Genomic DNA, 14318 nt, shown 5'->3' with positions numbered 1-14318 from the left:
ACAGCCGGTGAAATAAGTATTGAACACGTCACCATTTTTCTCAGTAAATATATTTCCAAAGGAGCTATTGACATGACAAGATTCATTGAAGAGGCCCACGGAAACTTCAAGATTTGAAGACTGTCTGGGAGAATGGGCCAAAATCACACCAGAGCGATGCATATGCTAGTTTCTCCAAACAGGAGGCGTCTCGAAGCTCTTATTACCAACAAAGGCTTTGTATAAAGTATCGAATAAATATCAGTAAGCATGTTCAATACTTTTTCCCTGTGTCATTTCGCATTATTACACATACCTTTATTTCTGAACTTCTTTGTTTTGGTTTCTTTGTATGTATGTATTACTTGGGTTGTTACCAACATCTGGTGACGATTTCATATCAATAGCTCCTTTGGAAATATATTTACTGAGAAAAATGGTGATGTGTTCAATACTTATACTTATATACACTGTATATATATATATATTCAAATATAATGCCCTGGGATCTTAGGGGAATTGACAAGCAACATCCTCAATGTAATGGATAACATATTTGTCCATATTTATTCCACTACTTCTGTCTTTTCATTTCAGGGTTCTGACGGTCAGCCGGGAATCAAGGGAGAGCAGGGAGAATCTGGACAGAAGGGTGATGCTGGAGCTCCTGGACCTCAAGGACCTTCCGGTGCCCCTGGACCTGCAGTGAGTGTTTTTTCTGCACTTTCCCTAAGCCCTAAATAATTAGGGGTTAAACCTTGATCCCAGTTTTTCCAAAAACTTTTTAAAGCAACTGAAAGTTTGTTTTGGAATTTTTATTTATGGACTGTAAATTAAGAAAAGTATATTTTCTCTTCCAGGGTCCTACCGGTGTTTTTGGACCTAAAGGTGCTCGGGGTGCTCAGGGACCTTCTGTGAGTGAGGTTTTGAAAGTATATTTATCTTATCGTAGTGATAGTATTTCAGGTTTTTTCTAAATGAATCTCTCTCCTTCAGGGAGCAACTGGTTTCCCTGGAGCTGCTGGCCGAGTTGGACCCCCTGGTCCCAATGTAAGTTTGCTACCACACCAAACTGCATTCAAACACATCGCTGGGTCCATAAACATTCAATTACTTAACAATATAGTTCACTGATACTGTCACACATCTTGCTAATTTTACAATATACCATATTTTTAAACTGACTCTTAGGATGTATCCGGGAGTTTGTTACATCAACTCTGAGCCTTCTAATGTGAGACGTGTGTTATCCAAATGAATGGATACTCTCTGAAACAATACCAATACATTGTGTGTATATTAAGTCATCTCCTCACTTGTTTTAGGGTAATCCTGGACCCGCTGGACCTGCCGGCCCCGCCGGTAAAGATGGCCCCAAGGGTGTGAGGGGAGATAATGGGCCCATGGGCCGACAGGGTGACGCCGGGCTGCGCGGTCCAGCTGGTACTCCTGGAGAGAAGGGAGATGCTGGAGAGGATGGACCTCCTGTGAGTTTGTTATGTATTTAATCATACTCCTGGTAAAAGTCAAGATAATTCTGGGCTTTTAGATCATCTGAACCGAATTCTAAACGACTTGACCTTGCAGCGCTTGAAATAGAACTAAAGTCCCTCCCTCGGCCTCATATTTAGCCACTCTAGCTCTTATCTGCAGGCTGCCCATCTCCTTGAACACCGTCAAGGTGAACGCGCTGTTCCATTATGTAAATGGTTTGGTTTTCACTATTTTTCACCATTACGTTGCTCAGGCCCAAGGAGCCAATGCCGTCAGTGTTGGACAGCTGCAAAGACAGGGAGATCGTCTCCTTAAAAAAACAGAGCTAATAGCAGACTAAGGCATATGACACCACAGGGCAGCGGAAGCCCAATGACAGGACCGCCGGCTGGTTTTTTTATACATACCAGTCATAAGTTTGGACACACTTTCTCATTGAATAGAAGGAGAAACAGACAGTCTTTTTGTTAAGCTACACTGACTCCTCGCTGGCTGTAAACATATATTTGGGACATATTTGTCAGTGAGAAACTGCTGCATAGAAAAGAAAGAAAAGATGTAGTAAATGTGTTAATTTCTGAACAGCAGCAAACCCAGTAGACTTATCGTAGTATATTGTGTCTGTGATTTAAAGATGATTTTACATAATGCGTTAGAATAAAACAAAGACACGCTTATAGTTACATGACACCACATCTTCTCTCCTCTCTCAGGGTCCCCTCGGTCCTTCAGGGCCTCAGGGTTTGGGTGGTCAGCGTGGTATCGTCGGTCTGCCCGGACAGCGTGGTGAGAGAGGTTTCCCTGGTCTGCCTGGTCCTTCTGTAAGTAACGTGCTGTTCGCTTTATCGAATAACTCAGAGCTTTTGAGACGTGAACTGGCTGTGTGATCGTCTGAATTGATTGATGTAACTCTGAAATGGATTAAGACTAAAGCTGGCCTGTTGGAGTATTTTTAATTATTTAGCCGGTCTTTGGGATAGTCATAGTTCATTTTATGGAATGCAACAAACAGGAATGTTTAAATAAAAGTGTCCTGACTGATATATCGTTGCAATGTGATGGGGCATTGAACCTCAGCTATGGAGCTTCGCGCAATATATAATGAATGTACCACTGGCAAGAAGAATCACACGACCAGTTGCAAGTGTGGTAGTGAGTCCTCGTTCCCTCTCCCCTTTTTAGGGCGAGCCTGGAAAGCAGGGAGCTCCTGGTGGCAGTGGAGACCGTGGCCCCCCCGGACCCGTTGGACCACCTGGACTCACTGGACCTGCAGGAGAGCCTGGCCGAGAGGTGAGAGAGTGGTCAACGCTCAACATGTGTGTGTGTTTGTCTTCACGTGTCCTATGACTGGAGGCCAAGTGGATTGAAAATATCTGCATGTATATATTTGCATTGAGTAAGCTGTGGACCATCAATGCGTTTGTTTGGAGCGGCGTTCATTATGCAGCTGATTAGTATTGAATAGGACATCTGGTTCGGGGTAGCTATTAACAATTGTCCTTTGACCTATTGTCCTTTGACAGGGCAACGCTGGATCCGATGGACCTCCCGGTAGAGATGGTGCTACTGGAATCAAGGTGAGAAAAAACACACAGTCGTGCTACAAATGATGTATAAGTCAAAATGTCCGTGTTGTAGGATCCTGCACCTGCACAGTTTTCAAATATGCTATTACTCAGGTTTGGGAAATGCTTTTATTTGTGATGTGTTGCAAATGCGGGGAAATTGGAATTGCATTAGTGACAGGAATAGATCGGCAGCCTGCTCGGCTGAAAACAACATTTAAATCAAATCATGTCAATTTATTCACGTTTGACTCATCATGTTTATCTATAATCCATTTAACACATTTGACTTCGTATTGCAAAAAACCTTTTTATTCAAAGACCCATTTCAAATTGTAATGATCTCAGTATGCATACGCATTGAGGTAATAAACTCCACAACATTATTATGATTATTATGGCTATTGTTATGGTTATTGATTTTCTTTATGATTATTACTACCTTTCTAGATTAAGCCCAGACTAAATGTAGCATTTATCTTTGCAATGTGTGCCACTGTAGCTCTTCTGAAATGACTCACCTTTCCACTTCAGGGTGACCGTGGCAACACTGGTCCTGCTGGTGCTCCTGGTGCTTCAGGGGCTCCTGGTGTTTCCGGCCCCGTTGGTCCCACCGGCAAACAGGGAGACAGAGGAGAGAGTGTGAGTAGTGACTCCAAAACTGACATTGTCAAAATGAACCGTATTATTTTCTCTTTCAAAAAAAACTTAACAGATCTCGTAATTTATGGTTGCGTTATAACGTCACAATATATATTTTTTCTTTCACAGGGTGCACAAGGACCTTCTGGGGCTCCAGGACCTGCTGGAGCCAGAGGAATGCCTGTATGTGTCTTTCTGTAGATAAACCCAACTACCTACTGACAATTTTGAGTTATTTACATAAGAAGGGAAAAGAAATCCATCGATTGATAAATTCTTGAACCAAATTGTTAGGTAATGCAGCTGAAAATCAAACATTTCCCCTGATTATCTTGTTGTCCAATTGTTCTCAGGGACCTCAAGGACCCCGCGGTGACAAGGGTGAGGGTGGAGAGACTGGTGAGAGAGGACAGAAGGGACACAGAGGCTTCACTGGTCTGCAGGGTCTGCCCGGACCTCCGGTAAGCAATAATTATAATCATTGGAAATTGTTATAATGAGGAATTTTAGTTTTTAAGTGTTGGCAAAGTATCAATGAAACAATCCTATACTTGTTGAATGCTGCAGAAAACCTGATGTATGAATGTGATTATTATCTGATAAGGGTCAAGCTGGAGATCAGGGGGCTACCGGACCCGCTGGACCTTCTGGACAAAGAGTGAGTAGCAAAGCCGCCAAAATACTAGGAAGGTTTCTCAGACAGTCTTTTTCTTCACATGCAGTATCTTCAGTGCTTGATATCAACTTCTCCACATGTGTATACAGGGACCACCTGGACCCGTTGGCCCCAGTGGAAAGGATGGTGGAAACGGACTCCCAGGACCCATTGGACCACCCGGACCTCGTGGTCGTAGTGGAGAGACCGGTCCCTCTGTGAGTACCCAGAGAGAACTGTTACAATGCAGTCACACATGTGTTACATGGAAGGCACCCTTTATTCACAAATTCATTGCGCCCTATCCGAAAATATAGATATAGATATAGATAGATATATGTAGAGAATATTTGGAAGAACAAAATTATTAAAATCGTCGACTACAAATCAAGTTTACAAGCACACTGCAGCATTTCCTCAATCCGTTGTGGGAAATAAAGGGATAAAGGGAGGATGTTGTCTGAATGAAGAAGGAAGTATGCAACATTTATAAGCAAGAAATGAGAAGATAAAAGTGCTTGCTGCACAAATATAGATATGTTGTGTAGCGCCAAATGTAATGCTTCCGCCTTTTTGCTTTTTCCTCTAAGGGGCCTGCTGGAAACCCTGGACCCCCCGGACTTCCCGGCCCCCCCGGCCCCGGCATTGACATGTCTGCCTTCGCTGGCCTGGGTCAAACTGAAAAGTCCTCCGATCCTCTCAGGTACATGAGGGCCGACCAGGCTTCCGGAAACCTCCGTCAGCACGATGCCGAGGTCGACGCCACGCTAAAATCTCTCAACAACCAGATTGAGAACATCCGCAGCCCGGAGGGATCCAGGAAGAACCCGGCTCGCACCTGCAGAGACCTGAAGCTCTGCCACCCGGACTGGAAGAGCGGTGAGCGACACGCGGCGAAATCGGTCAGATTGGTGGGGAGGGGATGCAGTAAGCAGGGGGCTAGGTGGCATTTCAACGTTGGAGGCTCACATTTTGTGGAGTCGAAATGTAGGTCAAATACAGTTAGTTTAGTCTGGAATGCAGCCTCAGTCAGGCTGGCTAGCTAAGGATTAACTACTGATACGGCAGACGGTAGGGACTCTTATTTATTAAAAAAATCAACGTTAAATAACGTTATGCGAAGAAATTGTAATGATCAACTTTTCATTGAGCCGGTGTATTTTTTTTACTGTAGGAGACTACTGGATTGATCCCAATCAGGGCTGCACCGTGGATGCGATCAAGGTCTTCTGCGACATGGAGACAGGAGAGTCCTGCGTCAAATCCAAGCCTGACAGCATCCCTCGCAAGAACTGGTGGTCCAGCAAGAGCAAGGACCGCAAACACGTCTGGTTCGGAGAGACGATGAACGGAGGATTCCACGTAAGTGGCACCATGCTTTCGTATCTCTCAACACGTAAACGTAATGAAATCATAACCACTTTTGGAAAATAGGGCTCACAACTTTTCTGAATCATTGGATTCATTGAAAAAAAAAAAATAACAATTGTCTTGAGGAGAAGTTTAATTAATAAAAAAAACTGGCGACAGTCATAGTGACAGAGTCTGTTATTTGACACTTCCTCTTCCTTGCCTGTGGCCCAATGCAGTTCAGCTATGGTGATGACAGCCTGGCAGTTAACACCGCTGCCATTCAGATGACCTTCCTGAGACTGCTGTCCACCGAGGCGTCTCAAAACCTCACCTACCACTGTAAGAACAGCGTGGCCTACATGGACGCCTCCACAGGCAACCTGAAGAAGGCTCTCCTGCTGCAGGGCTCCAACGACGTGGAGATCAGAGCCGAGGGCAACAGCCGCTTCACTTACAGCGTGATAGAGGACGGCTGCACGGTAAGACCTGGACGCAAATGCACAGCGCGCACAATTGGTCGCGTACATATACTGTAGGTGCATGGATCAGAACATGATGTGATTAAACTCAAAAGACTGATTAAAATGAGTCAAGGTAGCCTTTCCCTTTATGACAGATACCAGCCACTTATCTTTCTCACACTACTCTCTACTGTCTACTCACCTCACCTCATTGGGTAATTTAACAGCCAATGTGTTTTTCTGTTTTTTTCCCTCTGCACAGAAACATACGGGACAGTGGGGGAAGACGGTGGTGGAATACAGATCGCAGAAGACCTCTCGCCTGCCAATCGTAGACATTGCCCCCATGGATATCGGAGGGTCAGACCAGGAGTTCGGGGTCGAAGTCGGGGCTGTCTGCTTCTTGTAAAGAACGAGCGATCGAAAAGAAGAGTGAGAAGAATTGGAAAATTTCAAGAAATTAAATGAAAGAGGAGCACACTTCAGATAAGAAGGAGAGAAATAGAAAAATCAAGAGACTTTTTTTTTTAAATGGGACTTTTTTTCTAAGTAAAAAAGTGCGTTTTCCAAGTCGAACTCTGTAGGATATCTGCACTGAATGGCACCAGCAAATGTCATCTGTGATTCATCCGGCATTATCACCCCCCCCCCCAATGGACACCCTCTCCAAAAGCCCCCGCTTCCCACCTGGATGGACAGCAACCCCTGACCACCACCTGCCCTGCCTTGTGAACAAGATGGAGGAAGTATGAGGAGAGTACGGGAACATACCATGGATCTAAAGAGAGAAAAATGTGTTGGTGTTATTTATTTATTGTTTAGGTTTGGGTCCCAGGTGTGGTAGGACTACGTTTGTTGCTAAGAAATAAAAAACCCACTTACAAATATTTAAAAAATAACCATATCCACCAACTTCCTCTCCTACTTCCTCCTCTTTTCTAATCCGCCCATCACGCCTGTAACATATCCACTAAAGCACTCATATCTCTCTTTGAAACCAAAAAATCTAGCTAGATAGAAAGTGCAATTGTTCCTATTTCTACCAGCACAGTGTGTATCAAAAAGTTACTGTGTATTATAATAAAAGTCAATGGTGCTATTGTTGTAAATCAGTCTGTATTTTTTAAAACGACCACATACTCGTATGTAGTGACTCCTGTATATGTATGTATATGTGTGTATACATATATACAGTTTTCCAGAGAGAGCAGCTCCTGCTGCGATTTAGGATTTCGTGGTGATGAATAAATGTTCCTGCCTCGCACCACCCGCCTGCTTCAACTGTCACCTGTAAACAAACATGCCCGCGCTTAAACCTCAAGGCATGGAGTCCATACTGAATTTAGTTTTCTTTTTAGTTTAGTTTAGATCTTTTAAAGCTACCTCACACAAGACAAAACAATATATCCCATACTGAGGCTTTCTCCCGCTGAAGCTTTCTATGCGAAACTAGAATTTAATACCAACACGCACAAAAGAAGCTTATTCATAAAAGCACCGTCTGCTGCCCCCCCAATTCGTTGCGACCATGACAACCCCCTTACCCCCTCCCCACCCCCTCTCTACTTCGTCCAATCAGTTTCCTCACACAGGGAGTGCCCTCTGCCTCAGCACACACACACACACACACGGTTCACGAGATTCAGGGTGCGTTTGAATTTGTTGCTTCGGTTCTATCGGCAGAGCAGAGGGCTCGTTTGTGTGAGGTTGTGTATATGTCTTATTATTAATAATAGTATTATTAATAAAAAATAGCATTATGATATTATTATGATCATGATCACTTGTTTTTGTTACGTTTTAATTAATGTAAATTGGAAATAAAAGACAAAACCAAGAAACAGGCTGAAAGTGCTTTTTATTTGTTCTCCCCTTTGTAGATAAATCTGGGGGAGTTTTGTGGTTCTGACTCTTTCCAGAGGAAAACAAAGTCCAACATAAACATTTTATGTCCTGCTACAGGCAACAGAGGGATAAATAAATGCAGGGGCCATTTTGATTTTGTTGGTGGAAATGTGTGGAAACCAAGGAATAGAGGTGAACGTGGGGGAGAAAGTTCACGTACTCTTAGATATTGAAAATAGTTTTTCGGTCATTTCCTTCACATTAAACTCATTGTAGCCAATTGTTGTCCTTCGGTTTCATACAAAGTAAAGAACATATTCTTTTTTCTTTTCTTAAATTCAGTTAGATATATTACTTATTAAATGCAATGGTTTTCGATATATATATGACTTTATTGTTTGAATTATTATTCGCAAACAAACCCGAAATGATGATCATTTCGTCCCCAAAATACATCACCAATAAGAAGAAATAAGCTTCACGGAGGGCATGCTTGGTTGGGTTCATCTGCATCGATTCACCTTATTAAATCCAGGGTGGCTCAAGACTGATTCGAGATGCATTTGGGGGAACTTCAAACACATCAGCAGGAGATGTAGGTTTGTATGTAAAGATACACTACAGCGTTTCACAGTCAGTCAGTTTATGCACAGAACCAACAAATGCCAAACTTCTTATTCTAATCTTTCCGCCTGTGGTGAACCCAAATCTGGGTTTTAAGATCAGCTAGTCACAACAAGATCATAACAACATACATATCGTCCTACTCACAGGTTAATGATTCTAGCTCAAATTCACAGTATTTCTTCATGATAAACAACAACACAAACGTTCACATTTAGCACATTAAAGTACACAAAAGGTTGTCTTATTCTACATTTTACCTAAGTTCTTACCATTTCCCAACCCAATTTTTTTAGATGAAATGTGGCACAATAACATTTTATTACATCTATGAACACTTAAGTCGTAATTGCACAATTTAATTTGGGCCAGATTGAAGACGCATGAATCAGAACCTTGGAGGCAGCACTTAGGCACAGCTGTGTTTTGAGCTAAACGCTAACGGCAGCATGCTAGCACGCTCACGATGACGTTTAGTAGGATTTAACCGCCGTTAACCCCCGAAGTTTACAAGTAAGCATGCTAACATTTGCAAGCACACAACACAAAGTAACCCATAGTTGAAGCGGTGGGACAAACCAAAGTATAGGACAAATATCTATTTTAAACTAATGACGGTGCTTAAAAATTTGGGGGGGAACGCCAAAGTCAACGCCCGCACCAAATTTCATCCGAATGCATCCAGTAGTTGATGACAGTCCGATATTGTCATTCCTAGAGTCCCGTTACTAACGTGGCTAAATAACGTCCTCTTACACCAGCGACTCCAAACCCATTTGGCTTGTGACGCATTGAACAGAGCTAGGCAGCTGCTTCAGGACTCAAATGTTTCTTTTCCCGCTTTAATAACCCGTAAATAATCTTGTGAACCCTCCGATTGAATGACGGAGTTCTTGCCGTCCTAAACACCCCATTATGTGTTGCAGGCTTTCAAGAGGCCTTTCAGTGTCTACATGTACTAGTGAATACATTAACCACCCAATCCACCTGCCCTGCAGAGAATAACCCTCCACACTGTGCCACCGTAACATAAGTTAAACCAACACAAAATGGCCGTGAATCCATTAAGGTTTTTGTTCTACATTAAGTGCATGTTCAGTATACGCGAGAGGCAGGGCATTAATCTTCAAATTGCAGCCATTAAATGTACTCGCTGAGAAAATTATTCAACGTATGATCAAAGTGTTTTGCCTATTCTGACAGTGGCTTAAAAAAAAAAATCAATTATGATGAAGCCCAAACTATAAATGGGACGCAGAACAATTTGTACACAGCAATAACTGCAGGGAGGATGGCAAAGAGCAGAACTCAAGAGATTAATTAAAAATAAACAGCTTCTCTCAGAATAAATGGAAACGTGAATCTAATTTATGACAAGGATCCCTTTCTAAATCTGGCTGACACTTTTTTTTATATTAATCAGTGGACGAGCTGAGTGTACACTTGGCCGTCCAGATATTTCATCGCTGATTGCTGCAGCGAGTCGACGAAACGGTTCAACTCCCCCTCTGATGGCTTCCTGACACTAAATCTAGATGTGCAGTTCTGCAGCGGCTCAGAAGCTGCTGGCAATGTGGTCTTGTTTTGCAAGGCACAAACACTTCAATGCACAAAAGAAACAGGCAATACCAAATACACATACCAAATTTGCATTCTTTTTTTGTCCTGGTACCCACTTCAGCTGATCAGTGACTTTCAAGTCTTCATTAGGGGTCAGTTCGTCAAAGACTCTTAATTCAAGTTTAATGAAACATGAAAGACCACACTGTGGCATGCTGGGTGATGAAAAGAGGTGGAAAGAGGGACTACAGAGTGAAATAGAAGGTCCTAAATTTCAAAGAATTTTCTTCTCTTTTTTTTCAATCAGCTTCTGCTGCAATTTTAGTTTTTCAATTCCCACTCCTCTCTCTCAGTGCACATGGTAGAAAACAAATATATATTCATGAAATGGAAGTGGAATTCCAGTTATTCCACACGGCATTCCGTATTTTTTCGGTAGTTCACGAAAAATGTATTTTCCTATTGTTCCATTTAAATAACAGCCGAGCGGGAGTTCAGAAGCCAGTGCTCAGAGTGTCTGTCTCCGTGGGGGTCTTGCGGGGGCTGGGCAAACTCTTCAGGTACTCCAAATGCCTGCGGGCCTCTGCTTGGTTCTGCCTCACGTAGTACACCACGTACACGATGACCATGAAGAACCACACGAACATTGTCACCAGCATCGCGACATCCGTGGTTTTCCTCTGCAGGCTGCAGAAATTCACCCCGGAATCCAACAGTTTGACCAGCTGCTGCCCGGCGTTCTCGCCCTGTGACCCCGGGTCCTCCCACCGGCTCCCCTCGCCCAACCCCCGCACGGAGCTCTCGCACACGATGCCGTTGACCGTCTCCGGCTCCAGGTTCAAGGTCTCCATCAGCTCCTGGAGGGCGCAGTCGCAGTGCCACGGGTTGTGGTAGAGGCGCGTCTTCGCGCGGGTGGAGCCGAACTCCTCCCGGCTGGCCTGCCTCAGCTGGTTGTGCGAGAGGTCCAGCAGGCGCAGCTCAGGCCCCAGGTGCCGCAGGGCCCCCGAGGCGAGCGAGTCGATGCGGTTGTGGGACAGGTAGAGGTCCCGCAGGTGGACCAGGTCGCTGAAGGCCCTCTCCGGGATGCTCCGGATGTAGTTGCGTTCCAAGTGGAGGGAGACTGTCTCCGGCGGGATCCCCTCCGGGATCTCCCGAAGCCCCGCCTCGGAGCACACAACCGTGGCCGTGTCCCAGGCGCAGTGGCAGCTGTCAGGGCAACGGGGGGACACCTGACCCCACAGAGCCGAGAGCAGGAGCGAGACGCGCAGCCACGACTGAAGATCCACCCGGTCGCCTCGCGGCCCTTGTCCGCTGAAGCCGGTACGTCTCTCCTCACGCCGGCCCGCGCACATCGCCTCACCATAGCCCCGCGACGCGCACCAGGTCCCCCGATCTCACGCACGCACCTTCACTCCAACCCGACGGGATCTGACAGATTCAGAGCAGAGAAAAAAGGGGTCAAAGACGATTGTCTCTCTCTTTACAGAAGTAAGGCGACCGGAAATTAATACTGACAGGAGGAATAATCATGTTGAGGAGGAGGGAAAAGGTCAGCAGGGTAAAGAGATAGTCAATGAAATTTAAGCTTCAACTGGTTGATCTGGTAGAAACATTGTCATCCTAAGCACAAAAAGAGGAACATCACTTCCCGAGCAACTAAAACCATCACTTGACATTCACAGCAGTGATTGAAACAAGGCCTTACTGCATTTCAGTATTATAAAGACATAATCATATTCCATTAGTCCGTGTGATTCCGTGGCCAGAGATATGGAGCGGGCCGTGGGGATAGAGGATGGGAAGCGGGGAGGGATCGATAGCCTGAGTAGTGCCTGCTACACTATTAACGGCAACAACATCAATCTGTGTCACACGGTGCCAATAAGTGACAAGAAAAAAGAAACAAGCCAGCAGTGGTCTGGGCGTTTGCATCTGCTTACTCCAGGCGCAGAGGAGGCGGCGGTGCATTCAGAGGTGGACTTTGCTGCAGAACACATAACAGGTGTTGTGTCTTATAGGCACCCCCCGGACTCATCCTCTTTTCTTTTTTCATCGACTGTTTTAATCTAATCAAAGTTGGTGTTTTTTTTCTTTTTCTTGTTTTGTTGAGACAAGAACAGCCGTGTGATTGTTCTTGGTCACAATACACTCTTTGAATTTGATTAAAAGACCATGTCTCTTAATTGTCAAGCACTTTCTGCGCCCCGCCATGTCTTTATATTGGATTTAAACCCGCCTCTCTTCTCCTGCACAGACGGCGTTTATCAACAGTGGCCTTTATCGGGTCGATACGAGGGATTTGATTGACAGCTGTGTCCACCAACGGTGTCTTACGACTAGCGGCGAGGATCTATTCGGCTGCTCATTAGCTGCTCCGTCGTCACTGAATGCAAATCCCCAATTAAGAAAAAGAATCATCGTGATTATGAATGAGAAAGGTGGAAAGACAGGGGACGGGAGGAGTGACAAAGCAAATACATAGAAGGCTGCTTACCTCTGATTAACGCGGTTTCTAATTATTTCAACATTCCTCCTTGTTTGTTCAATCAATGGTCATCATTTAAATGTAATACCGCGGAGAATGAGCTCATATCCGATATTGAATGACATTAACCTGCAATTTTATTTAAACTATTGTCAGGCTTTGCTTCCGTCTCGTCAGACTGATAATAAAAAGTTGATGCAAATGAATAAAGAGGAAAAATCCGCATGCAATACATGATCACTAGTTGTAATATCAGCATCCCGGTGCGCTGTAAAACGTGCACTGTCTGTGTGTCTGTATGTACGAGGTGGATTCATCCCAACTTACCTGCGGTTTCCTGCGAAGTTTGAGATTTTATTAGTCTCCCTTTCGCTCTTTTTTCGTTCTCACGACGCTCGATTGGAAATCCTCCTCTCCCGCTCCTCCTCGATGGTTTCTCTTTTTTTTAGGGGTGGGGGGTGAGGTGAGGGGAGGGGGTGAAGAGCATCAGTTGTGTATCCGAGGTTTGTCGCCTACAGACGCGGCTTCATCACCGCCTGTTGTAACAAAAGGTAGTTATAGCAACGACGATATGGGACAACCCCCCCTCTCTCTCCCTCTCTTTCCCCCTCTCTCTCCCTCTGTGTCTCTGTGTGTGTGTGTGTGTGTGTGTGCGCGTTCAGCTCAGACAAACGTGAGGTGTCTCAATCGAAGTCCTCCCTCACTAAGGATCAGTCTGCTGGATTTCTGAGAATAGATTAGTTACACTTTCATATTAAAACACTTACTTAATAAACTATACATGAGCATTAAAATGAGGCTTACCATTGGAGGTTATGTAAAGAGACTTTATCCTTACAAACACGTCCAACCTGTAGAGGCTCTACAATGCATGCACAAACACAAGAGAGCTTTGAACCTAAAGTAACCTACGACCCCCCCCCCCCCCCACACACACACACACACACACACTTTTACCAGGGTCACAGATTCCCGTATGAATAACGAACACACACAGAGACACTGATGCAAATTATATTGCATATGGAAAAATGCAAAATACTGTGGAGTGCAAAATGCAAGGTGGTTGCCTCATAGGGCCGAGTGCCCTGGTTTCTCCCTTGTGCATTCTAAGCAGCAGGAAATATCGGCCCATCTACAGAAGAGTGTGTGTGGGGGGGGGGGGGGGGGGGGAGAGTGGGGGGGCATGTCTGACAGCCACGTCGTCTCCTTGCATCCATCCTCTGACTCCCCCTGTCCTCTTCCTATGGAACCTGCTCAAAACTATTTCCACTCCAGACAAACGCCATGCAGAGAGATACAAGTAGTCTGTCTATCTCTCTCTCTCCAAGCACAAACCCTGAATGAACACTGACAGGAGGAAGAAAAGGTCAGCAATGTGATTTACGGCTGCATTTCTGTCACCGCTTTGCCCTTGACGGGCGACAGGGCTGCAGAAAAATACAACACACAAAGGACAAAGTAATGAGAAAGCACATGATGACGGACAGAAATCAGCCAATTCACTCAATGGTTCTAGGTCCATGAGCCGAGAGAGAGGGACTGTGATAATGGGATGAGGAGAAAAAAAACAAAGCATTGGAGCATTTCTCGTAATGTCATTATCTTTGTAAATAGCCCCTAACAACAGGTCAGGCAGGGGGACGGGGGCTGGT

The 14318-nt window shown here is 44.8% G+C and overlaps 2 protein-coding genes across 4 annotated transcripts in view; one reads left to right on the top strand and one right to left on the bottom strand.

Annotated features, from left to right (window-relative positions):
* Positions 1 to 7960, top strand: part of col2a1b (collagen, type II, alpha 1b) — a 34729-nt gene extending 26769 nt beyond the window's left edge. For both annotated transcript variants that reach the window (XM_062564013.1, XM_037490836.2), the window contains 16 exons: positions 577 to 684; positions 840 to 893; positions 976 to 1029; positions 1305 to 1466; positions 2187 to 2294; positions 2656 to 2763; positions 2997 to 3050; positions 3573 to 3680; positions 3810 to 3863; positions 4034 to 4141; positions 4285 to 4338; positions 4446 to 4553; positions 4926 to 5214; positions 5510 to 5697; positions 5925 to 6167; positions 6412 to 7960. In XM_062564013.1, the coding sequence (XP_062419997.1) occupies positions 577 to 684; positions 840 to 893; positions 976 to 1029; positions 1305 to 1466; positions 2187 to 2294; positions 2656 to 2763; positions 2997 to 3050; positions 3573 to 3680; positions 3810 to 3863; positions 4034 to 4141; positions 4285 to 4338; positions 4446 to 4553; positions 4926 to 5214; positions 5510 to 5697; positions 5925 to 6167; positions 6412 to 6558 (1947 nt within the window). In that variant the 3' untranslated portion in view covers positions 6559 to 7960. The remainder of the gene's footprint in view (positions 1 to 576; positions 685 to 839; positions 894 to 975; positions 1030 to 1304; positions 1467 to 2186; positions 2295 to 2655; positions 2764 to 2996; positions 3051 to 3572; positions 3681 to 3809; positions 3864 to 4033; positions 4142 to 4284; positions 4339 to 4445; positions 4554 to 4925; positions 5215 to 5509; positions 5698 to 5924; positions 6168 to 6411) is intronic.
* A 30-nt stretch (positions 7961 to 7990) lies between these two features.
* Positions 7991 to 13551, bottom strand: LOC119229957 (leucine-rich repeat-containing protein 3-like). Of its 2 annotated transcripts, none has more exons than XM_037490837.2 (2): positions 12991 to 13551; positions 7991 to 11606 (listed from the first exon to the last, which is right to left on the bottom strand). In XM_037490837.2, the coding sequence occupies exon 2, from the start codon at positions 11528 to 11530 to the stop codon at positions 10673 to 10675; it is 858 nt and encodes a 285-aa protein (XP_037346734.1). In that variant the 5' UTR covers positions 11531 to 11606; positions 12991 to 13551; the 3' UTR covers positions 7991 to 10672. The 2 variants fall into 2 exon arrangements, with proteins under 2 accessions (XP_037346734.1, XP_037346736.1); XM_037490839.2 differs by lacking the exon at positions 12991 to 13551 and adding an exon at positions 12673 to 12975.
* Positions 13552 to 14318: the final 767 nt, after the last annotated feature.

This window comes from Pungitius pungitius, chromosome 8, assembly GCF_949316345.1.
Source record: "Pungitius pungitius chromosome 8, fPunPun2.1, whole genome shotgun sequence".
NCBI lineage: Eukaryota > Metazoa > Chordata > Actinopteri > Perciformes > Gasterosteidae > Pungitius > Pungitius pungitius.
This window is presented reverse-complemented; position numbering and strand designations above follow the sequence as displayed.